Raw genomic sequence first — 26,954 nt, forward strand, 5'->3', positions numbered from 1 at the left:
ATATTGTGTGGCAATCAAACAGATCTGTTGGCTTTCCACTGTGAAAAATACAGTAATAAATAAAAAGAGTAATAAAAGAAAAAAAAAAAAAAGGTGGCTGGACATGGTCACAAGATACTGCTATTCAAATAAAAGGCTACACATCTTAATTAAAAGTGTATTTCAAAAGGCGAGAGGAAGCGTAATTTAACTTCTGTGAAGAGTTACATATTCTGCAAGACTTCCCACCTCCAAACACTTTTCAGACAACACAGAGTTAAAACATGAATCCAAACTAGATCTTATTTGGAGACAAAAGCTTAATTTGAACCAACTGAATGTTCTTCCAAATGAGGACTTACTTTAATCTAGAGGAAAAATAATAAGAAACACATAGAAAGGTTTCAGAAGTAAATTACTTAATATAAGCACCAAAATTTAGCTCATTTGCCAAAAACTATTTTTGAGACTGAGTTTTGGACCCTTCAAATCTATGTTCAGCTTGAGACAATTTTCCTTGAATGAATTTTGATAAATGGACTGAGACATTCAGTCTGTTGTGGTTTTGGCACACTGTCCTGCCTCTTAACTTGAATGGCCATGAGATGAACCTCAGTGCATGAAAGCCTCTATTCTTCATTTTGAAATGTTCCAAAATGATGCAGTGAACAAGAACTGACCGAAAAGCACAGAAGAATCCTGTGTTCTGTGGCAGCCTGCAGTGCACCCAACCCAGAGACATTCAGGATGTGGGACAATAGAGGTGCACCCAGGTGCTCTCCAAACACCACTTCAGGAGTGAAGACTCAAGAGACTCCAGGGATTTCTATTTAAAATAATTTAAATAATTTAATTAGTAATTTAATTTAATTATTAATTTAATTAATTAATTTAAAAGATGTGCTCTCCGAAACAACATTAGATCACAATAGCAAGCAATGGTATTTAAATGCAACACATCCAAGTTTAAAATTCAAAAACGCTGTTTTGACGGCTAAGGAGGGGAGAGAAGAGCCCTGATCCTGAGAAAAAAATGTTCATTCACTTCCCAAGCAGACAAAAACTGCATGGGTTTGAAGACTCTGAAGGCACTGCATGAAAACAAGTGCTTTTCAAACACTCATCTAAGAAGTTTGGCATAGCTTAGAGTTGAAAGTTGTTCTCAGATATCATGAGTAAAACACAAATATTTTGAGGAGAACTCTGAGAGTATAGTTTTCTCCAAAGCAATCAAGAGGTGCAATTGAAAAATTTATTTTCTTGGGCCAACATCCTTTTGGAATGGACCTGGCAAACCACTCTCTTTCAAAAGATACATAAATATCAGAGACTCCTTACCTGCATAGATGAATTTGGTTTGCCAGTCACTCAGGAATGTGAGTGAAAAAAAATCTGTGTTTTGAACTGAGAATACTTTCTCCCATAGAAAAACTGCCCATTAAAAAAAAAAAAAACCAAAATCACACCAAAAACACAAAACAAAGAATCAGTACTATGAACACAGGAACTGAAGCCCACATCCATCAGTTGCCACTGGCCATTACACCATTGGAACTGCTTTGGCATTTATAATGAACACACACCTGCTCTCTCCAGTATTTGACTAAAAGGTTGTGCATACAGCAAGAGAAGTTCTGTAAACTTTTCAAAGTTTAGAAGAGAAAAGCAGGAAAATTTAATTTATTTTGAATCTTTTTTTTTTTTTTTTAGATATTTATAGTTCTTCTACTTTGACACATCTTCCTGTACTTTTCAAGGGTCTATTTTAAAATAAATCATATCAAACACTTCAGGCAATTAGATTCAAATCTCTACTGACAAGCAAAGTTATAAAAGGAAGTTCTGACAAAGTCACTGTAAAGATGTCACAAGAATAATGAATAAACATTTCTATATAATTTTATTTATACTTCAGCTGCAATTTTTGTTAATAACTGTTTTCAGTGTCTTTGATGAAGTAAAGGAGAAAGCAAATTGCTTCAGTCTTCAGAGGTAATAGGTGAAACATTCCTCTCTCTACAGATTGTCTCTTAGAATATAACCTGAATAGAAGATCTTCATGAATTACCATTAAAGCAGGAAGAGCAGACTACAAGACCACAAAAACAATCAAAACCCCCTTTAAATGGATGTATTTTAAAACCCCCTAAAACAACCACAAAGAACATTATATATTTAGTTTTCAAAGCAGCTTCCCTTCCACGTTTGAGTCTTATAAGCAGCTAAACAGTTTAATCACTGTACATGTGAGCTGGAACTCAGTTGCCTTCCAGGCAAATAAAAAGTTGTAGCCTGAGGTTAATAAAACATGGCAGCAAGAAAGGGAAATGAAACTCCAAATTCTCATATAGCACAATTCAAGTTTATTCCATTCATTCTTGCAACACAAACTTAAAAATACAGTATCATTTAGCATTCTGATGCCTATGAACCATGATAATGATGAACCCAACTGTGTCAAAACAGTTAACAATGGTGAAAAGAGAAAGTCAAATATCAAAATGCACAGAGCACTAATTTTTCTTCTGTCACTGCGTAGAAAGATGATTGTTTATCCATTTACAAAATATAATTAAGACAAGTTCATTTTGAAATTTTGCATGCAACACTGCAATTGCTTGACCTAGGACACTCTATTCTTGCCAGCCTCTTCTACAAATAATCAATGTTATGTTCAGTTCCATTTAGCTATTGTACTCCTTTTCTCATTTGCTCCCTGTAAGAAAAAGGGAGCAGAGGGTACAAAACCCAAAACATACTTAAGTTTATAACTTATTCAGCACAAATTTCAAAGGAAAAGGTTTAAGAACAGAGTGGATTTCCAAGTATATGCAATTCCAGTCTGACAAAGTATTTAAATTCTGTTTATAGAATGAAAAATAATTTACAGTTTGGTATTCTTATCTAGTTAGGACCTACTCAAAGATAGAGGAAGCCACCCATTATTTTTTGCACAAAATAGCTAACAAGAAAGAAACAAATGAACAAGCCCAGTCTTTAGGCAATTACAAATGCATAAGCTTTTATTTTTACCTTTTTTATTTTTTTTCTTTTAAATCCTGGGTAAAATGATTAAACATCTGTTATGTAGTGCAAAAAGCAGAAAAGTATTTCTTCTTTATAAGCCAAACTTTAAATGCCATCTTTTTTAACTATCTCAAAAGGCAGCTTGGGTATATATTACAGCCAAATTAACACTTGACTCACTGAAGTCTGTTTGCTTCTTTTTTCCCCCAACAGGGTGAAGTAAGAAAAAATAAGGTGTCCCCATAATTGTAGAAAAAGGGAGGCAAAATTGCCTCAGTGAATCTCCAGAAGAGTTAGTACAAAGATGATGTTTCTTTGCTCACTTAAATGAGAGTTAAAGGGAAGGGCAGGAAAGAATACAGAAGAAAAAAAAACCCAACAAAAATACAAAACCGCTATTGGCCAGACAACTTGACACTAGTCAACACAAAAAACTTGAATAATCAAGTTCTCCACGTAAAAACAGTTTTTGCAGTTTTCTAGACTAGTATCTGAATAGCTAAGTATTTAATAGCATAATATGGAGGCAAATTGATGCCAAAGATTGTTACTTTCATAGCTGAATGAAGAGTTAAACCTACAGTCTGTGTTCACACTATTACAATGACATGACAATCCAGCACTGATCAGAGATAAGATTAAAGAGTCCTCTTATAAATAGTTATTAAAAGCACTCTTCACCAAATATTCTTGTTCTTTTATCAGCAGTTCACCAATTGATTTATCACTGATTTCCAACCCTTCTGCTATTCCTTGCCACCCATCTCCAGGAAAAGGAGTAATTGCTCTGTACAGTTTATGGCCAGAGTTGATTGTTTTCTCCATTGCTTTTCTTATGGTAGGTGAAGATGTAAATTGGTTCCTGCTCTCATTTTACAGTCTAAATGCAATGCTTTTCATAGCTGAGACATTCAATCCTAATATGCAACATTATTCAAGTAAAACTAAGTCTCCATTAAATACAAGTGGTAGTCACCAGTCTACTTCTATATATCCTCTCAATTTCAACAGTGATATCAAAATAATATCAGCTACTTTTGTTTAAGAATTCAGCATGAGACGTTATATACATTTGTTTTGCTGTATTGCGTTTGTCACCAGAAAGTTTGAAATCGGTATTCCAAAAGAGAGGAAGATGTATAGTTTGTGGTATAGAACCTGTTATTCAGTTTTAGGTGAACCAAGAGTCTAATGAAAATTTTCAGGATGAAAGTCAGAAGCTCAGACATTCCTGAGGACCACAGGATGTGACGGGAGTGCCTAGAACATCATTAAACAGCGTCCCATGAATGATCAAGACTGTCATACTTACTGGGATTGTAAATCTTATCTAAAAGTCAATGGTTAATGGGGTATGGTCACACTGGCAACTTCCAGAACAAGCCCCATGCCTTAATGGAATTTAAGAGGTTCATCCATTTGACAATGAAACACTGATTTGAAGATATGCACAATTAAAAAATTCTGTAGTAGTTCGAGCAAGTTAAGACTTCTGCTTGTACATCTTCCTGCTTCTACATCTGAACTTAAAAAGGTTCCATGTTTAGCAGGAAAGTTTAGCAACAGTGTTCACCTGATATGAATGTCTAAATAACTACTGTTCATTTTCCACATTTGCCTTGATTATCCTTGTGTACTAAACAGCCTGGAGCTTTCACACATGTCTAGGAATTTTATGCTGATGTTGTGAGTAAAGAAATTTCATCTTACATTCCTTTTGGAAAAAAACTACAGTGAAATTTTGACCTCTCTCTCAAAACCAGTTACTTAAAATGCCTGTCCTGGACCAGAACAAATATGGGATAGAAAGACTTCAAATTCAAGCACCCAGAAGTACCTTGGCAGATATTATGGAGTGTGACACCACCATGCCTCAACCGGTCTTTCTCGGTTTGCTCAAGAGTCAGAAAACATTAGTGTGACATCCAATTAGTCAATATAAAGAACAGCTCCAATAACTAGTATCAAAAGTCCTCAAAACTGCAACAGAAGCTTCAGGCAGAAGAAGAATAAAGCTACCCACAGAGAGAGGAGAGAGAAGAGAGAAGAGCAACCCAGCCGCCTACATTACTACACTTCAGATTATGGCAGACACTAAAGCATGGGACTACTGTCTCCTTCACAATTAATTTCAGGTACATAGCACAGTACTTCCATCTAAAGGAAGTACTTCCATCTATCTAAAAAATCTTAGTACTAATCTAGGAGGCTTACAAGCCAAAAATTCAGCATGGTCTGTCTTCCTCCTTCCATTTTCACTAGAAATGGGAAGAGATTGTGCACTGGAAAGAAGTCCTAGAGGGACACTGCTCATAATGGTTTTCAACCCTCTCCAACCAGATTATCTTCGACACAAGCCCCTAACTAGTCTGACTCAAAGAATTTCCCTCCCCCCAAAGTATTTAGCTGAAGAAGCTGGAAGATGCAAAGAGTGACAGACAGGCAGCAGTGTGAGGCCACAGGAGAGACATTTAAGGTATCAGTCCATCCGTCACTGAAGAAGAGTCTTGATTGCCTGGTTGTCAGTGGCTTCAAAGGCAGTTAGTCCGTCTGGGCCTTTCACAGTCTTGTCAGCACCCTGGAAAGACAATGAGAAGGACTGTCAATTCATAAAGCCAGGCTGCATCAGTACAAAGTGCATCAAAATTTACATACCTTGCATAATTATATTGATTACATACAGCTTTTTAGTGCAGCGCCTTGCTTTCATTCAGAAACCAACCAGACAAGATTTATGTACAGAACTTTTCAGCATGCCGCTAATCTGAGTTTCCAGCTTCGTCATTTAAAAATAAGGAAAAAAGCCACGTATTTTTGTTACACAGCAAGTTGCAAAAGTCCAACAAATTACCAGTGTTAATCTTAGAAACAGATGGATTTTTTGCTTCCAGCAACTACTACTCTTACAGAAGCAAAAATTCAATGTTACACACTTCTACAAATTCTATGGTGCAAGAAGCTCTCACGTGCTAAATTAGACGGATAATACCTGGAAGAGCTGATTTACTAACAAATCATACTATATCCATTCTGTATCATAAAATGGCAGCACTCAATAAGGACTGTGCTTCTTTTCCATTCTGAAAAAAAAGTCCCTATTGATATATCAGAAAAGCACCACAGAATCATTCCAAGTCCAAAACTGCTCAGCTTGGTTTTGAAAGTTATGAGCACACCTAAAAGGCAACAAAAGAGAACAAGGGAGGCAACAGATAAATGAAGGATAATGCACCTACTGGATAAATTGGAGGATAATGCACCAACTGGATAAATCAAAGAATTAGAATAAACTGCTTCAAGTAAGCACAAGCACAGTGCCAGATTTATAGGAAGAGAACAAAAGAAGGGAAACAGTGATTAACAAGTCATGTTTGCTTTGAGCACTGTGTAATCATTCATGAAAGGGAAAACACAGACTAAACTGTAAATAGGGCAGCTAAATAAGGGGACAAAAGCTATTAAAGATCACAGGACTTATTTCAGAACAACTCTGCAAGATGATAGGAAAATCTTGATTGAAAATATGTGTGTTTGCTGTATCAAATGAGAGGAAAAACACTTTGGGTCCAAACATATTTTGTCAAAAGCGTGCACAGCAGAAGGTTGTCTTCGGTTTATGCATAAGCTCTCCATAGAATAAGTACAAATCCCTTCTCAATTACAAGGAAGATTGTGAGTTACTATTAAGGAGACTGAATAGTTTAAGAACATAATGGACCTGGAATTTCCATAGCTTCTTTACTGATTAAACACACAAAGCCTCACTGAACTTCCAAACGTAATACCATGTCTGCTCCTGAGACAACTCTCACTTCCTTAAACTTTTCTAATAAACTGGATCTGATACCACTGCCATGTGCCACCAATACTACTTTTCATAATGCAGGATATTTCCCTCTGAAACTTGTACACTCTTTACTTGCATGTGCTCAATCAACCTGTCACTCAAAAATGGTTTGCAGTGGTTTTTTTAACACAGCACTGCCAGTTTTGAGGTCCACTGGCCAAACTGATCCTCTTGGAGCTGCTCACCTTCCTTGTGGCCCCTAGAGACTCTCAGTGCAAGAGATGCATTGAGTTCACTCCAATGACAGGAGCAACTGTAGTATTTTCTCTCTCTTTCTTTCCTTGGCCCAAGGATGTTGCAGTTCTTTGGGATATGAACATGAGCTGAATTAGCCTGTTCCAACAAGTGACAATTTGGTCACTGAAAACACACACTTGTGCTCAAAGCATGGGAACATGGCTTGTAGAACATTTATCTCCCCCCTAAAAATACCCCCGAGAGATTTAGCAGGTATTCAACATTTACAGTCTTAGTTGTCCAGGGAAAAGAAAGGCAACTAGGAGTACAAATAGCTCCTTCTGCAGATGTTGATTATTTTTACTGCTTGGGTAGCACTCAGATTAGTCTATGTTGAAATCAAGAAGGCTTCAAAGCTGTTCCTTGATATTAAGCTCAGAAAATCTTGAAGAAAAATGGAACTATGCAGTAAGTGATCTGACAATTTAGAAAGAACTTCAATTCACAAAGCTGTTCGCCAATGTACCAGCATTTAGGGTAGCAAAGATAACAGTTAACTGAGCTACCTTTGAAGTATAAAGAGAGGTTTTAATTTTAACACAGGACTGCTCTCCCCCCTCAGAAAAATACTTCAGTAAAGCTATTGACATGCAAGACCTGGGTTTCTAAAACAGCTTTACTGAATGTAGGATAAGAGGGTCATAACTACCTAAGAAGGACACCATTTATTAAACTCAGTACCAATAAATTTAGAAAATGGCCCATTAGCTAGACAAAAAGATTCCTGCCTACATTCAATAAAAAGAGAAGGAAACAATAAAGGTCAGATCAAGAGGACTTTAATTTGCAGAAGTACAACACTGCCTGGAAGCAACTTTAATAAAAAAACTCATGAAAGTACAACGATTCCACAGTATTCTCTACTTCCCTAAAGTAAAAAGTTACTAATATTTGTATTATGCTCTACTCTGAAAATACACATACACAAATATAAACCCTCTCTCCCCTTTGCAGGGTAATAACAAACAAGAATGTTTGCCCACTTAAGCCATCAGGCAAAGCACAAATGTTAAACAAGCTCTGAGAGCCACACAGGAACTACTTTGCTCCAGCTGCACTTCTGGAAAAAACCCAAAGCAACAAACCCAGAACCCATGATGGGAGCTGAGCCCCCATCAAACTGCAAAACCAGAACTGGGGGCACTTAACGAAGCTGGGACAAGATTGCTTTACACAGCAAGCAGCAAACTGCTCAAAAAGAGTTGCCAGGTGACATAACAGAGGCAGATGTCTTCTTGTTCAAAAAGTACATGGATGAATTCATGGGCAACGGATCTGCCAGCGCTTCTGAACGGGGGACAGACGTGCACACCTCTGAAATCCCCAGTACAGCAACCAAGAATGAGAGTGAACAGATGTCATACTCACAGCTCTTCTTTTTGCCACACTCAGAAGAAAAAAGGTGCCCAGCTTAACAGGGTATTTCTTGTAACACAAAAGCAGAACTGTTTTGGAAGTTGAACAAATGGATGAAGTTTGTTGCATCCTATGCAACAACTCTTGCCCTCCATTTGAAGCTTTCAAACTGCTAATTGTCTATTTTAACACCTTGGTTTCTCTGAAACTAAAAAACCACAACTTTTTACATTACAAACCAAACACCAGATTATTAAAGAAAAACATGGATCAATGTTTGAAACATTTCTTTAAATATTCCCCCTTCTCTTCCCTCTCTCGAGTCTCACATAAAAGGTTTACAAACATCCCCACAGCAGGGGAGATGCGTAAAAAGCAATGGAGAATGTTTGCTTAGTAACTGGGAAGAACACTGAACAGTCAGGAATTTTTAGATATTTCAGTAAGGGCTGAATGTGGATTCCCAGCTATCTGCTACCAAAGAACATATGACTATGGCACAAACACGGTGTGACATGTTTAAACTAATGTTTAAACAAGGGCCATAAAATAAATGTGTTAGAAGACAGAACAACCACTGCATGTAAGCCCTGCCTCAAACAGAGCTGATAAGCCAACTTCCAGTTTATAAACATTTCATCAGCTAGCCCATGTAAATGGAAACAAACAGCTTTTAACTCTTCATGAAGAAATACAAAAGTAATTTATTATTTGACCTACCTATATATTTATTATATATATAGGTATTACATATACATAATGTATTATTTTATATTTATTACATAACTTACCTAAGATGGAAAAAAATCCAAACCAGAAATAGAAATAAATCAACATGGGATAAAGGATGCCTCATTTTTTGATGATCCTAAATGAAGGATCAATCCTCACAATAAACTTAAGCAAATATACATCATTTGAATTCTAAACTAAAAGTCACTGCATTTGTTTGCAAAAATGCATAAGTAATATCAGACAAGATCAAAGAAGTTAAGTGAAATTCATGCAGCATTAAAGCAGTTAAGGAAAACTTTACCCTGGAAGTGGCATATGAAAGTATTACACAGCAAAAAATCCTTTGGACAAATGATGTAAATGTAATCAAGTAGAAGTGCATATCAATGGAGACAAAAGATAGCTTGAATTAACTACTGGATTTGTAAAATTGATCACTTTTGTAATATAAATCAAAGTGCAAACACAGTCAGATTAAGTTTATTCTCCCCAGGACAAAATTTACAAAGCTATAGGACAGGGAAAGCTTGGCTTCCTACTTTTATTTCCTCTCCCTCTGCCAACCCAGATGGGTTCTCAGTCATCTGGCAAAAGCTGAGGGAAACCACACCTCTGAGCAACTTCACAGCAGAGATTCCATCACATGAAACACTTAAACAGCTGCCAAAGCCAAATCCACTGAAGGAATGCATTTTTTTTTCCCTTACTGATTAGCAATTCTGCACTCTAGCTAGAACCCACAATAGTCTTATGGCCACTGTTACTTTTGCTACAGCACAGAAGTCCTGCAACTTTGTCTTTCAGCTGTCTTGCACCACGATCAGAGTACCCCCTCTGTTTTAGTAACATAAATAGCATTTATTTGATGCTCTGAATATATGATCTAGAGCATCACAATCTTACTGAGAAAAAAAAAAATCACAGTAATATACTTTGCTAATGGATGGCTTGCTCAAAACACTCCTATCTTACCTTTGACAGAAGCAATTTCACACAGGAAACGTGGCCCTCGTAGACTGCTGATAGGAGTGGTGTGATATTGTGTTTGTCTGGAGCCTGTAAGTTGAGACACAATTACTTGAAGGACAATTTCACACAAACCTTTTAATTATCTTTAATCAACGGCAGAGGAAGCAAAAATTTAAGAATATTAGCCAGAAATACATTCTACTGGATTTTTTCTCACTCTTTTTTAAAAGTTTTCATTTAAAAAATAGGTAGTAGCAAGATATTTCTTCCACAAGACTTCTAGGTATCCCAAAGCTAGATAAATTGTCCATAATTTTAGGCCAGTAATGAAAATTGTGCAGTTTCAGGTGACAAATTCTGCCCAATTTAAAAATGCTACTCCTAATTCTTCAGTTCACAGCCAACATTACTTTATCAAACAATTCTGGATGAAACATTGTCTTGGCTGTCTTCTCTCTAAACTACAGCCATGGAAAGAATAAGAAAGGGAGCAACTGAAATGCTATTTTTAACTCTTCCCCAGCTAGGAAAATTCCCAAGGAAGAGATAATGTTTCCAGACATCCAGGAGAAAAATCTAAGCATTTTTTTTAGGAACTAAAGCTAAGATGTCTTACATGTTAACTTTTGGACAAGCACTAAGGAACAAGATTTGGGGTGTATGGTTAAAGTATTTAGGAGCTTAACTTCTGGAGAGCTGATATAGCTCAGTCAAGTCTTTGCAGAACAAGAAGCCATGCCTGTCAAGCTACAGCAAAATGACTTAAACCAGAAAGAATGAAAAGAAGAAAATTTAAACAGCTGATCCTGCCCTGGCTGAGGATGTCTTCTTAAACCCCTTCCAATAAATGTAAATATGAATTGCAAACCTTATGATGTGATTACTGGAATATTTTTTCTAATTGCGGTCAAATTAAATTTTAACTTTTTATAGCTACAAGCAACTTTTTCCAGTGTGTCCCAAGAGAATTAAAACATTTAATGAACATAATTTGTAAGATTCTAACCTCAAGAATCCCGCCTCTCAAATATTCTTAAATGCATCCAATTGTTTATTTGATTTATATATTTCAGTGACTATTTAGGCACTTACATCAATCCCTTTGGTGTGTGTGGGAAGACTTTAAGACCTGTTTGCAAATACATTAATACATACATTAATATCAGCTCCTTTCAAGAGCAGAAATTCCAGGATCTCAAGCTGTCCACAGTCTGCTGCATAGTGAAGAGGCTTCCTCCCACCTTCAAGTGTCCGGTTGACATCTTCACCCTTCAATATAAATATAATCTAATGAGCAAAATTTTTGAGCTAACACACGAGGGAGAGCTTGAAAGAAATCCAACACCTTTGAACATGCTGAAGAATGTTCTACCCAAATATTTAGTCACTGCCCAAGAAAAATGAAAAATAAGTTACTCAATTTTTATTCCCTCACATCTGCTTTTATGACTGTAAGACAACCTCGATCTCTTTTTCCATATTGCATCTCAGGTGTAACAAGTACCAAGTGCACTAGGTTTAAACTTATGATTTAAAAGGTTTTACTCATGATTTAAAAAAAAAACACAAACCAAATCAATAAAAAAATCATTAGAAATTGTATGAAATGCACCCCTTGGCTAATTTTGCTTCTCTTGCCCCATAGCTAGGATCATAGTTATCTGGCTAAGTTCCTTTATCTGCTTCTATGAATACAGAAGTTTTGCATAATGACAAACCAGCTGCATAGCAGCAAGTCAGCATCCTAACTACCAGCAAGTGAGTCCAGGCTATCCATAATTTACAACCCAATTATGAAACTGTCCACACTGCTTTATAAATAGTACTTGCCAATTCTACATGATATAAACAAGCCTGAAGAGTCAACCAGATCAGGCCACAGGAAGTTGTACTCTAATTCCTCCTCTATGAGTGGATTGAGACACCTCTTAAGGCGTAAACAAAATTTAATTTACTGAGTACCTAATCAGCTTTGTTTCTTCACCTTGGGTTGTGCAACTAAGGATAAACTGATTTACTGCCCTTCATTAGTGACAAGAAGTTACTAGAAACCAACTAGAGACAAGCTGTGTGGTAAGTGACTTCTTGTTCCCATGTGCAAAGGATCTTAGTATTTCAGGAAGTGGCTACATTTAACATCATACTCCAAGCCCTGTATCTCCACAGAAAAACAATCAGAAGAATTTCGGCTGCAGCACCAATTCATACTTCTCTATAGAGCCCCTGCGGTTCCCTCACTCCTGTCCCAAATTTCTAGCAAGTACACAGAATAGAGGGATTGACATTTATCTTCCAGACATTACTTCCCTTCTAAGAATGGAAGAGAAGATTGCCAGAAGGAAATCTTACTCTGCTTTTGATGTTCTATATAATCAGAGTTTTACACTACTAGTCAAATAACAAGATGACCTTGTTATTCTCCTCTCTTCTCAATAGGATATTCAATTATTCATCATATACCCTTGTAGAAGATAGTATTGTGATGTAGCTTCTCATTTGCTGAATTTCATTGACAAGTTCCAAAAAAAAAAATCAAAAAAAAAAAAAAATCACCCAGATCAAAGTAGGCTAATAGCACATAAACAGTCTGGGAAAGCATATAAAGAAACAGCATATACTTATGCTGAACATTATTAAACTCTACCCATACTTTTATTTGCACACAGACTCTTGCCATCAATTTAAAAACAACTGGCATTTACATAACCTCTCATGTTTGCTGATACATTAGGGATTGGGTGCACAAGTTTGAGAAGCCAACCACATGAAAGCCACATAATAACCAACCCAAAACAGTCTACAACAACCCTTGTAAAGTCTGGCACATGCCAAGACATGGTAATGGGAGAAGGGCAGGCACGCTAAGTCCTGGGACAGCACACAGTCAAGCCACAAAGCTCATAGTCAAAAGGAAAGAGTCACCACTTCTCAAGATTAGGACAGTCCAGCAAAGATCTCACTTCCTTAAACTTACATTATTTGGCTCACTGGCTTATACTATACTAATTTTTCTTTGTTTTTGAAGAATAAAACAAAGGTCCTCTGTTCTCTCCTAAGCTAGCTGTGGAATAAATTCCTGCTGGACAATGCTTTCAGAAGGAAGAAAAACCCCACCAGATCTCCTACTCTTTTAAGAACCCCATAAAGATGATGAAAACTTATTTATAGGGGAGTATCTAGTAAAAGATCTGCAAATAAAGCTGTCCCAAATACAGATAACATAGTATTGAATACTGGCACTGAGAACACATATCAATAACATTCAAAGTTAAACATCAGAACATTTTAGTCTGAATTAATAGAACAAAGACATCATGTAAATTACAAAAATTAAAAAGAAAAAAAAGTACTCTTATATTCTGCAATAAACCAAGCCAAATATCCAGCTGTTTCATAGGTGTGAAAAGCCATGGTAAAACAGACCACTGAATGTTATAAAGCTTTACCTGGCCTTTCCTACTGCCAGTCCAAGATATATAGAAATAGGAAGGGAAGGTAAGCCAATATATTTAATACACAGGGCTCAAACTCTGGCAAAACCACTTATTTCAAATGCAATCATTAACATATATACTTGCAGGACTCTTCAGAGATAATTTTTCTCTGGGCTTTAGATCTATTTATATTGCCAAGGGTACCTCTCTGTAGGACAAGCAGTGATTTCCAAAGTGAGGTGTGAAAACTCAGAGAGGTGTGCAAGACAATCCACTGGGGTGTGAAAGGAAAATCTATATTACACCATTAATAAAACGTAAAAATAGTGTCTATTTCATCTGAACTTCAATCTTTAATTTCCATTTTTGGGATATATTTTATAATGTGCACATTACACAGTACAGGAGTACATATTGAAGTTGCCTTAAATATCAAGTCCCAACCCCCCCTGCTCTGAGCCAGGCTGGATGGGGTCTAGTGGAAGGTGTCCCTGTCCATGCAGGAGGGTTGGAACTAAATCTTTAAGGATAAGATGAAGACTTGAGCCCCTGCCTCATAAATGGAACAGCTCTGGTGAAGGTGTGGTTACTGATGCCAACACAATGAGACAAAGTGGTCTCTCAAGCCCTGCCATAGGTTGGTACAGCAAACAGCACACAAGTAAAGATACAAAAAAAAATGTTATCTCTACATAAAGTTTTCCAGATTTACTGTGGTTTTGGGTAATACTGGCCAAACATGCCATAATGAATGCTATGAATTTGGGTATCAGCAGTTTCATGCAGTGACCATTCTCAATACAGAACTCTGAGATGGCAAAGTAATGGTGGGCTGAAACTAAGCTGCTGAAGGTTTACACTAATGATCACCATCCCTTGTAGAGGCACATGGTCAGAATCCACATGAACTGACAAAATGGAGCATAATTTTTCATTTATACCCACAGGAGTAAAATCTTCTGTGCACTAGACCAAAAGTGACAGAAAGGTTTTTCCCTTCTGCCATCTTCTAGAGTCTAACAGATCAGCAAGGAGGTTAACCCGTGTATTTGGAAGAGATACAGTTACTCCAGGATCAAGGAATCCTATAACCCAAAATAAAACATAGCTTCAGTCAAAGGTCATGCTTCTCCTGAAAGAAGATTTATGTTCAATTTCTAGAGCAGACACACAAATTCATCAACAGTGGTGCAAGTATTTGTGCACAGCTTCAAAAACTTGCCCATGCAAAAGAAAAGGACATGATCACCTCTTTAATAACATTCCAGAATACATTGAGTTTAGTCAGTCACCCATTTAAGGCTAAGTCTGGCATAATCCCATTAGTAACATTTTTCTTTTCAGATCAAAGACCCAGGGCACCAGCCAGCTATGCAGTAACATTAAAAACCTGTTCAACCCATGAAACATCAGAAACAGCAGTTCCCAGGTATCTGTTTTAATCCCCTCTATTAAAATCTGATTATGGGTAAAGAAAAGCCTCTGTGAATCTCCAATTACTAAACAAGATGACATAAAAGAAAACTTACATAGCCTATTTCAAAAAGTCACATAGGATAGCTAACAGAACATTCAATTAGAAAGTCTTTAAGTATCAATGCCAGCTGAGATGTGGCTATCAACTTTTTACTGAAGGACAGGAAAATAAAAACTGGAAACTCACTTCAAAATACCTTTGAGAACTTTGCTTTTTAAGTAACTAAGAGTAGGATTCGTTATATCGTCTTATGAATGCAACTATCACCCACTTTCTGTAATGGAGCAATTTAATCCATAAAAAGATCTGTTCTGACTAATTTCTTAAGTGAATACTGTCAAAAGTAGTTACTCTTGAACTTAATTCTTTCATTACCCTCTCTCTCACACATTCTCCTTGCTTTACCTTCTTTTAGCAATATACCTACACAAAATCCCTTGTTGTATCTCATGTCCTTTTCCAGTTTAGCTCTAGTCAAGGCTTTGGCTTTTTTAGTTCCATCCCTGCATGCCCTTGGAAAGTGCCTGTGTTCTTCTTGGGTACTCAACCCCCAATTCCAATTTTTATGCTGCCCCTCTTTCTTCCTGAGCTTAGAGTGGATATCCTGACAACCAAGCTGCCTTCCTGTACACCTGATGGATGTCCCAGAGTAATCTGGAAGGATCTGCACCTCAACAGCTGCCCTCAATAAGCTGTGCCAGATTTAATTCCTTTTTCTTTTGCAGCCCTTGTTAAAAGAATGAACCAGACTTTGCTGACTTTGTCCTTAATGCATGTTATGACATCAGCTCCATGTAAATGTTGGATGAACAAGTTTAGTCATAAAGTACAACTTCTAAAGCTCATTATTTTCCAGGGAGATTATTTAACCATACCAAACTGACTCCATCCTTCAATAGCCCCTGCCTTTCTGTAGCCTGTATTACACAAGGCTGTATCCTATGCCTGCCTTGGGCTCCCTTTATCTGCTAACTCCCTCTTTTCCCAGCACCTGCCAGTTTCAGAAGCATCAACACCTAAAGCCAAATGAGCTAAACTCAAGTTTAACCTCATCTAGCACCATTCTAGCACTCCTACAGCACACTCCAGGTGCCTCAAGCACAGGCTTATTTTGCAGTGGCACAGGAACTGAAACCAAACCTGAGCCAGGTGTTCACGTGAGCACTGTGGTTTGTCAGTAGTGTTGTTCTAGAACATTATGCCAGGCTACAAATGTCACAGCTTCACTTTAGCACCAACTTTTCTCCTGCGTGGCAGGAACAGCTCTGCTGCTTCCAGCCAAAGTTTGACCCTTCCCACCCCTGCACCAGAATTAGTCACTGAATGATGAATCCAGTGAGGAAATTAATCAGTGTGAGAATTTATTTGATCATTTCCTTCATCTGTTCCATGACTTGGCACCTGAACACACCAGCAATTAGTAGCTGGGATTTACACTGCAGTTCTACCACAGGAATAGAAACTGACAATTGCAGCCTCATTAAATCCTATTGCATAGGTTAACTGTATTAGTAGAGCAGTGCCTGCAATAGTTGTGGCATTAAAATGCTCTTTCAGATTTAGAAACAACTCCATATCCCCATCTGTACTTATCTTGTCATGCAAAAATATCTGCATCTCCCCTTTTTATGCATTCCTTTCATTTCAGTTTTAATGAAGGAAAACAGATTCCATGCAGCCAGATGTCCTTAGAGTGCAGGGAAGCATCTTGCAGGAGCTACTGTGTAATTCTTGTCTTCATTATTCCAGGAAAGAAAATAACTCACTGTACAGTCTGTTGCATTACTTCCATCTCTTTGCATACAAGGGATGGCCACCCCTACAGTGTATTAGGTAACTTTGACATATTAAATATAGCAACAACTTAATCACTGCTATCTCAGTGGAAAAGAGGAAGAGTAAAAAACCCTCTTACTATAAAGAAAAGTTTAAGTCCTATGGATGAGATATTTTGACTGTTTTGCTGCATACTGAAAATACTACTTCCAAAAACTTCATATTTACTATTTTCCCCACAGCCTTTGTTTATGCTGGTTGTATTATTTGTTTTTAAAAATTCAAAGAAATTAAGTAAGATGGCAGAAGTAAACTGTAATTCATGGCATTGGATACAATCTCAAGAAATGTTTTGCCATAACAGAAATTATGCTGCTATCCACTAAATTAAATCTTTCCCTCCAATGTAAGCAAGTTTTAGTTTTTGAATCAAACTAAGTGCCTGAAATGTTAAGTTGTATTATTTGAAGTAGAACATACATAAAGTGAGCTTTGAAATCACTTAAGAAAAATATATTCCTCAGTCTTCTGAAGGAAGAGCAAGTGCTTGGATAAATCACACCTGTAGAAAAAAATTATTAGGTATATACTCAAACAGTTTAGAAAATAAATCTTGGACTTCCACAGTGGGTATGTGGGGGGCATGGATGAACTGGTTATGTCTTAATCTTCCTCAAACACACTATTTCATTTTCTCAGAGTTTGAGTCTGCTCACACCCCCTCAAGAATTCTCCACTACAACTTTCTCCAGATTCATTCATCACTGGAAAGACTTTATAAAAAACCACAAGCCCACTTCCCCAAACCATCCAAAACCCACAAACACCAGGTAAGTACTCTGAAGATTAAAATACATTATTTTTACCACTCTACTTAAATTCTCAAAATGGTTGTATTTTAAGTACTTGAGCCAAACTACTTTACTTCTTAACCTGTGTTTGTTTCAGTTATAGGTTCAGAGTTTTCAAGTGTCTCCTGCTGCCACACGTCAGCTCTGGGGATCATCTAACCAAAAGTTACCTCTCTAGCAACTGAAGATGTAAACACCTTGATGGAGAATCCCTAAAAACTGCAGCAGAAACAACTGAAAAAAAACACCCATTTTCTATACACAATCATTCTACAATTTCTAAAGTAACTATGAGCTTAAAAATATTGTAAGCCAAGCACAAACTTCAGTCCTTACTCAAACAGTAGAAACAAGATGATGTTTTTTATATAGCTAATCCATGGGTCATAAACACTGGTGGTAATGAGAGAAAAGTCAAATACCACACTTCCTGAAATCTGACTAATAATCTAAAAATATAAGGAGAGTTTAATTCTACAAGCTTGTCAGTCTAGTGACTCATGCCATTACAGACTATTTAAGGCTGAGAGGGAACTCTGGAGGTTATACAGTCCAACATTTGCTCAAATCAGGTCCAATCAGATCAGGCTGCTCAGCTGAGTTCTACAGATCTCCAAGAATTGAAGATTACAAAAGTTCTCCAGGCATAAGCCCTTCCCAGGGTTTGATTATCCTCATAAGGAAGCATTTTTTCTCTAACATCTAATCAGAACTTCTTGCATTTGAACTGGAACTGCTGTCTCTTACACTTTCACTGTGTACAGCTAAGTAAACTTCTCTGTATCTTGCCCTTTGTACAGAAAGCTAAATATAAAATCTTCCCTTTATCTTCCTAAAAGGAAAAGAACCCAAAAAATTAACAACAAAACTCAAAAAAACAAGCTACTACAATTCTGACAGCATCAACTTGTACATCCTTCACCTACCAATAAAAACAGAGGTAGAAAGGCTTTCATATTTTTTTCAACAAGTCCTTTGCTCCATAAAGCAATTGGTCCAGATCTTCCTATGCCTTCTAGATTCCTAACTAATTTCTACTCACTTTCAGCTGTCATACCTCCTCTGTCTCTGCATATTTCTATGTTTCTAGATTCCTTCCAGTGGACCATTTTGCTTTCTCCCTTCTTAACTTACCTCAGTGACTCTGAGTATTTGTTACAGATTCCTCAAAACATGTGACCAGGGATACAAGCTGCAGCACTGAAAAACACTTACCATTTCTCATGTTAGAGAGTTAACATGTTAACATGCTCTCATATTAGGGAAAGGCCCCTGAAGGATCTTGAGCTTCTTCACTTTAGAAAGCCTGCAGTTTTGTACTCAAACAGCACAAGTACAGCTAAGCAGAGGTACAGTCTGGGCAGAGAATGGATTGAGAGCTGCCCTGGAGAGGAGGACTTGGGGGTGTTGGTGGATGAGCAGCTTTGACACGTCTCAGCAAAGGGTGCTTGCAGCCCTGAGAGCCAAATGTGCCATGGACTGGACCCAAAGCCATGGGGCCAGCAGGTCAATTCTACCCCTCTTCACTCACCTGGAGTGCTGTGTTCAGCTCTGGGAAACATTTAGTTGAGCTATTAGGAAGAAATTCTTTACTGAGAGGGTGGTGAGGCACCAGAACAGGTTGCCCAGATCCCTGGAAGTCTTCAGGGCCAAGGAGGATAGAGTTCTGAGCAACCTGGTCTAGTGGAAGGTGTCTGTGTCCACAGCAGGGAGGTTGAAGCTCCCTGCTCATTTTAAGCTCTTTCCAACCCAAACCATTCTATGATTCTATGAAATAACACAAAAAAGGGCATTCTGACCTTTCATCATAGAAACAGAACTTTACATAGTTTTCCTCTTCTGAAATCTTCCACAAATCAGCTGTTCAAGCACAGAACTGGAACCTCAAATGCTCTGTTTTTCAATTAACTTTGAAGGCCTCAAAAGAATTAAAACTGAATATTGTGAGTTCAAACACAAAAAGCTAACACAGTAGGCTGAGTTTTACCAATGAAAATTCAACTGGTACTACCCCAGTATTGTTACTACTGGAATTTTATCACTATTGAAACAATCCTTGGGCTTCTGTGCAAGTACTGGATTTCCCGTATGACCTGAACTGGAAAGAGTGCCTTTGGAGTTCCTACTCCTCAGTCCGCCCCTGGAGCGGTTCTGTATGGATTCCATTCTGTAAACCTTGCTCTCACCTAAAGCACTGATTCACACACTGCCAGCCTTAACTGCAACCTGGAATGAAAAACACCTACGAACCCAAGAGATGTATTTTTATAAAATATGTTGAAGAACTCTGACAGCATTGTAGAATAACAGGTCAAGCAAGGCAGCCTGCTGCACAAGAACAGTCACCCGGTCTGCCCTTCAGTGATCCCACAACATTCCATCCGGTCTTCTGAGTAGTGCTGGAGTTCAACTTTTGCCCCCACCCCACAGAACAGTCTCAGAGTCCAAAAAGCAGCACTGACTTTGATGAAGTAGTTTTCATTCTTGCCAAGACAAACTGATTTAGCCAACCAAAATCCACTTTCACAGGTCCCTGGAGATTACCAATAGGAAAAGACATTAGGTATGAATTACTGAATCCATTTTATAGTGTTTCCAAAAAAATATTTATTGTTTTCAAGTGTAAAATTAGCACTACTCTAAACACCTTTGACTAGCAGAGAAAATAAATTAATTTCTTCTTCCAAGCTGGTTATAAAATTTTCTTTAAATATTTCATTATGGTAACTGAAATAAGCACCAGCCTGAAGCAGTTTCTGCTGGGTAGAGAGCTTAAATATTTGCATCTATGACAGGAACTGGAGCAGCTGTACATTGATCCAGCAGACAGACCCTCACATTATCCTCCTTAATACGAATCTGAAGGTAACTGAACCACCAGTCCAATACTTTAGACAAGGAAATAATTTTTGTCAGCTTTTGTGTATTTTATCATAATGCTAGTCCAGTGTGCTGTTTTCACATTCCCATTTGTTTTAATTAAGTGCAAGAACAATTCAAATGGCCAGCTCAAAACAAGTCAGTGCAAGGTATCACTTAAGCTTCTATACTTCTTCCGTATAAATGGATAAAAACACTTGACATGGGGCTGCTATCACTGAGGCATCATAGAGAGAAATTTCACTTTTCCACTCAACCTGTTTCATTGAAAAAACTATTGAAACAGTGCAGGAGGTCTAAGAAGAAGCAATAGTATTTTATCATTTCTGCTCAGCATCTTTATTGAACCTCAAGTTTTCTTGTCTCTTCTGATTCACAAGAAAAATGACCACGTTTCACTAATAGTCACTGATACTCAAACCAAGAGCAAGAGTGGAACCTGGTAAAATAACTAGTAACTCAAAGTCTGGGTTAAGCCCAAAGAGCAGAAAGGAAAGTAAAAAGATTAATGTTGTAAGCTGTGAATTATTTATGATTTTGAAGCTGATTTCTTCAAACTTGCTGTAAGATCCTGCCAGAGCCGAGGTTATCAACTCAAGTAGGCAGTTTCCAATGGCAACTGCAAAAATTTTGTGCCAGATCCAAATTTTCATGTGAATCCCCTTATTTTCCAAAATTACTTACTTTCAGTCAACCCAAGAAAATCAGTTTAACCCAGCCTCATTCAGCCTGCAGAGAGACAACTGCTGTTGCTGCTCAGTGGTTCAGCATATTCCAACCATTCCAGAAGCTTTCCAACCGTAGCCTGAGTGGACTACAGTTGTCTGCAGACAAGTGACCTGAAGCAAATGACCTAAATTTATTGTGGGATAACCAATGTCCACTTGGAGAATTTCAGACTACCTGGAAGTTTGTTGGTTTTTGTTTAACAGCAGAGTGACAGAATTAGCTAAGCCTTCCTAACGATTATTTCTGTGTTTACTCTCAGATATATTCAATAACATCTTTTCAACTCTTCTGGGTGTTTTATTCCTTGTCCTCTAAATTTTATAACTTGAAGCAAAAAGGAATTTTCTCCCAGTTGGCTTCCTTCTACCCTCTATGCTTTAGGAAATATATGGGACAAGCTGATTTTACACCTCCCCCTTACCACATCTTACAGCAACAAACAGAAATAGAAAAAACATCCACAAGAAATCCTGTAGAAATAACGATCAAAATCCAAATCCAAGTTAACAGATGTTGAGAAGGGAACTTGAATACAGAAAGTTAAACCCCTATGAAAGAGGCTGCAAACATGAATATCAAATTTTCATTTTTCTTCTGGATTCATTTCTAGTATTTGCTATTAGTTTAGCCTGCAATAGCCAACACAGAATGTGCTTTTAAAAATATGAAAAAAAAGGCTACTCAAAATAATTCAGCACAACATTCCCCATTGAAGACCCTCATCAGTTTATCAAAAAGGAGTTTCAGTTCTGAGGATAGTGTGTGTCTCTCCAGCTCTCTCATTTTGCAGCAATTTCTACAACCAGAGCAGACAGATGTAGATGTCCATGTAAAAAAATGGGTATCTACTTTGCAATTCTCTCCTTTAGGAGATGCCTTAATTGCCAATAATAAAACCAATCCTTGGTCTATAAAAGTTAAGAAAATGAATTATGAACCTGATGATGAATTTTGCCTGTCTTGATATGGTATCTAAAGTCCTCTGAAAAGCTTTTAAAGCACTGCTACACTTATTCTGGCTTAAGCCGACAAAAAGGTGCTTAACAAGCATACTTCTCAGGTTTTGTTGGTGGTAAACAAGCTTATCCACCATAATCAAATGCAATCTGAAGTCCTTTGTCTCAGTCAAACGAATACAATTCCAGAAACAACTGCTAAATAAACTGAACTACTGAGCCATCTGTGCTTCAGTTGTATCAGCATTTTGGGAGACAAACAAACCTGATACATGAGTTGTTCTGTAGAACAGTAATGAACCAACTGTTTCCCAGCTACAGCTTCTAGAAGGTCCTGCTACAATCCCAGCTTCAAAGATGTGCCAAACACATGTGTTATTGAAAAGAGCTGTTCTCCCCTCCCCAAAATCCTTAATCTGTGCAAGACTTGAGTGAGAAATAATGTAACCCGCTCAATACCTGCACTAGCAAGTGATGAAACAGGCCCAGTTGTGCAGTTCCTCTCAGCTCCTATGAATTCCCATTTATAAGTTTGTTTCTCAGGCAACAGCTCAGAGTAATGGCAGCAACTAGTTCTGACAGAGCAAACTGTTCCAGACCAAGGGATCATTACTCTCTGTTCAGATTACCTCTTTACCTGATGAATAGTAGTGCATGAAATATTCTGGACCATCAACTGAAACAGCCAATGGTAAGACACTTTCCAAGCTGTCTCTGCTTAGAAAGATTGCTAGAATTCGGAATTAAAGTTAAAATGCTTCAGCTACAGGATCAGGACTCACCTGTCAGCCCTGATACAGGGGGCACAAACATCAATAAAAGCCTTTAACCATTAATTCTGAAGAACTGTAGATCAACCTAATGACTTTATACCTTAAGTTGACATAAACCTATCTAAAGAGATGTGTTAAGCACTGCATCTATTGAACATAGTGCAGTGTCCATTTTCATAGGCAACACTGAGCTGGCCTGAAAGGGTTGAATTTTTTTATTCCAGAAGTGATTGGGCCAGACTTCGTGTTTTCCCACTGCATTTTGGATGACGTAATTTGGATTATACCCACTCTAACGGTAGCAGAAGATATTCCTAAAATATTACTAAGATACTAACCAGAAGATATTCCAGCTCACATGGGTGCCAAATGATTGCTAAACAAAAGCCATCAACCATACATAAAACAGGAATCAGAGCAATAATTTTGCCTCAGTAATTCAGTACTAGACCATCAGCAAACTGACAACAGATGACAATATGAATACAGAAAAATCTACAAAACACCACCTGTTCCTGCAAAAAGGGATTTTTTTTCTCAAGCTTAGCATGTCAGAAATTGCTCCAAAAGTTAAGCAATAGAACAAAGGAACCCAGACATTACCACTCATTCTGTATTTTGTTAACTCCCAATTAAAACACTTTCAGTTTCTGGAAGAAGCCCACATCAAGTTCTGTATTAAACTGCTCAGTACATGTTTGTCCAAGGAAAGAACAGGAAGTGGATGTTTTCCTCCGAAACAAACACACAGCACCAGCTACTGGGTTTCAGTTTCAACAGATGCCAGCTTGATATTTTGAATTCTCTGCATGATCTAAAGGCACAGTAATTAAAATACCACCACAACAATAATAAATGTGAATTCTCAAACCTCAGGTTGTACTGTATCAGGTAGATATGAGAGAATAGAGGAAGGTGAATGTATCTCCCAAGATTATTGGTATGGCTAAAAAACCCCCAGAATTTAAGTGTTTTAACTGGGGCTTAGCACTATAAACAGGAATTACTTCTCCAGAAAATGAACTAAAGATATGTTCAAGGCAAAATCAAGTGTTCGGTGAAATTCAATGCAATGAAGCTTAGCTTCTAAATAGGTTTTCTTATAAGATTAACAGGCATTATTTTCATGTGAACACTGAATTTACATTTTCTTCATACAGCAATGCATAAAAAGATATGAAATGTCAAACGCAGCATCAATAAGTTCTAGAAGTTTTGTGCCTTAATGCAGAGTTTTGTTGACATGATGAACCAGTTGGTGATTGGAATCATGCAAAAACAAAACGTGGAAGTAAAAAAACTAAATCAGAAAAGCTATTTTTACATCCATAAAAACTGCCTCTTCCTAAGCACTATATACTTAAACACATTAAAAACATATGCATAAACATCTACAGAATGGCTCCCCAAACCAATTATACACACTTGGAGTATTCACCTTCACTGCAATACTTTCATTAAAACTTACCGGTATTGCACTTTAAAGTTTGATATAATCCACCTACAGAAGCTAAGCTATTTTCTCCAGATTTCCAGGAATTACTGTTGAAAATGCTTTAGTAAATACAGTCTATTAACATGTTACAGGAATGGAACTAAAGACTGTATTTCATGTTACACTTTAATTAGAGGAACTTATTTTGAAAGTAATTATATTTATGGTCATTATGCCCAAGATAAATTTAAATATCAGACAATTACTGTTTTTATCACAAGCCAAATTCAAGTTTTTTAAACCATGCTAAATATACATGACTTTAGCCAAGAAACAGTTAACAGCATTACTGAAATTATTGAGGAGTCAGCAATCCAAGAAATAAAGATTCTCAAAAACACCTCACTTGAGTGAAAGGATTCTGTGGTTTTTGCTGTCAGTTTGTTTGGGTTTTTTTAACACAGGGCATACAGAGAAACGCAGATCTCGCCTCACAGGAACTCTCCCAACTTCTTCCTTAATTAAGGACTTGAAATTTTCTGCTTTCAATTGCATTACCTGAATCAAGCACTGGAGTATTTTTGAACAAACAGAAAAATACGTTTAAAACATTTATTACCTATGGTATTTGCTTTCATAGTGTCATTAACAAATCAGTTTAAATGAGAGATGCTGATGGTAGCTGTTCTATGGACAGCTCTCTCTGTATTGTCTCAAATGGCCTAACAGCTCATCTTTCCTGCTTGAAGCTAATCACTAATTTATAGGTCACAAGTGTGTTAAAAAGCAAGTTCATAAATGACCAGTCATTCAGCAATAATTATTACAATTTGATCTTAGCTCATCAGGAACTCAGTGCACAATTTTGTTGTATAAACTGACTCAGAACACTCTCTGAACTTTGGCTGGAAGTGTGACAGGCAGTCTCTAGAACACCAATCTAGTGATGTTTTGGTCTGCTCAGCTTATTAGCCACTGCAAGCAATTACTCTCTTGGATTTCCAAAGCATAGCTGAAGGCAGAGAAAAGGATTTCGCCATTTCCCTTCCACCCCGTAACCACTGAGGAAGGCAGCAATGTCTGCAAGCAAAGGGAAACTTCAGACCATTTTCTAACTACTGGTACAGCAGGAAAGACACAAAAATTATTTCTTTGAAGAAATGCAGTGCCCTTGGCAGCCAATGTATCTGAACTGAGCTACAGAATTACACTGCACAAGAAATACTAAGACTGTAAAAATGGGCAAAGTGCTAAAAGCACCAAATCCCAAGTCCCACAAACTACTTCAAAGCCATATTCATGTGCATTATGAGTTTTCAGGACCGTATTTTTCTTTCCCTTCCTCTTCTCCCTCATCAGGATTTCATTTGCTTTTTGGAAAACAGATTATTTGCTACCCCAGTCTTTATTAAAAAGATAAAAAAACCAAAACAACAAATGAAAAACCACAACAAAAAAACCCACACAACACACTCAAGTACATTCCAATCAAATAGAGAATTAGGACAAGAATTATAGCTTGTTCAATAGGACTTACTAGTACTGACTGCATTCCAAGTCAAAATAGCAGCACCTTAACCATTTAATTTAAAGTATCCTTCCCATCTGTGGCCTGTAATTGTAGAATTTGCCATCACCGGTCACAATCAACACCAGTATACTGTAAAAAGAAGTTAATCTGCTGCCCAGCATTCAATAAAGGTTTTAAACTCACTTTAATATTAACTGGGCAGATTTGTACCTATCCCTCCTCATAATGAGCTAAAGCAGAAAAACATCTAATTGTTCAAAACTGCTGAAACTGCAATTTGTAAGAAAAACAACTGTTGTATAACCAACTGGTCAGTTATTGGCACTTATTAATTCCAGCTCATGCTTCTGTCCTAGCAATAGATCTGTCTATGGAAATAAAAACTGCTTCTTTCTACAGAATTGTATTGGGAAATTCAACATTCATTTTGCTATGATGGGAACAAAAAATTAGGAATGATGTAGCACAGACCTTCAGCTTCAGAAGTGGGAAAATTAGGTAGAAAGAAGCAACTTTGCTTAAACTTTTGTGTGGACACATTCAGAAGTTTAAACAAGCATAAACATAAAGCCATAAAAAACATGCTAAACTCAACTGCTGCTTCACATAAAACTGTATCCCCATGACTTCAGCAATACAGTCATATATATCTCCTGGTTTTCTGCATCTTTCCTAAATTTTCTCTTCTGACCTTTGATCAGACATAAAGTCTTGAACATGAGAACCCGGAGTCCACAGTGCTCTCAATGAAATTAGGTAGAATATTTGACCTTCAAGTCCTGGTATCTTACCAGCTATGGCTATGGTCCTTCAGAAAAAGCACAGAAGTTGTTTGTTCTATTGAGAACTACTCAAAGGAATCCTTATTTATGCATTTTGACACTGACATTTATTATGCATTTTGACAACAAGATCGACTCATCCAGTATTTTATACTTATGTGGCCTGCATGAGTTACCAAT

General features: G+C 37.3%; 1 protein-coding gene across 1 annotated transcript in view; it reads right to left on the reverse strand.

The window, feature by feature from the left end:
* Window positions 1-2,319: 2,319 nt before the first annotated feature.
* Window positions 2,320-26,954, reverse strand: part of MTPN (myotrophin) — a 30,921-nt gene continuing 6,286 nt past the window's right edge. The window contains exons 2-4 of the mRNA XM_015628981.1: window positions 11,306-11,419; window positions 10,154-10,237; window positions 2,320-5,584 (exon numbers count right to left, since the gene is read on the reverse strand). Coding sequence (XP_015484467.1) covers window positions 5,498-5,584; window positions 10,154-10,237; window positions 11,306-11,419 — 285 coding nt within the window. The 3' untranslated portion in view covers window positions 2,320-5,497. The remainder of the gene's footprint in view (window positions 5,585-10,153; window positions 10,238-11,305; window positions 11,420-26,954) is intronic.

This window comes from Parus major, chromosome 1A (assembly GCF_001522545.3).
Source record: "Parus major isolate Abel chromosome 1A, Parus_major1.1, whole genome shotgun sequence".
Classification (NCBI taxonomy): domain Eukaryota; kingdom Metazoa; phylum Chordata; class Aves; order Passeriformes; family Paridae; genus Parus; species Parus major.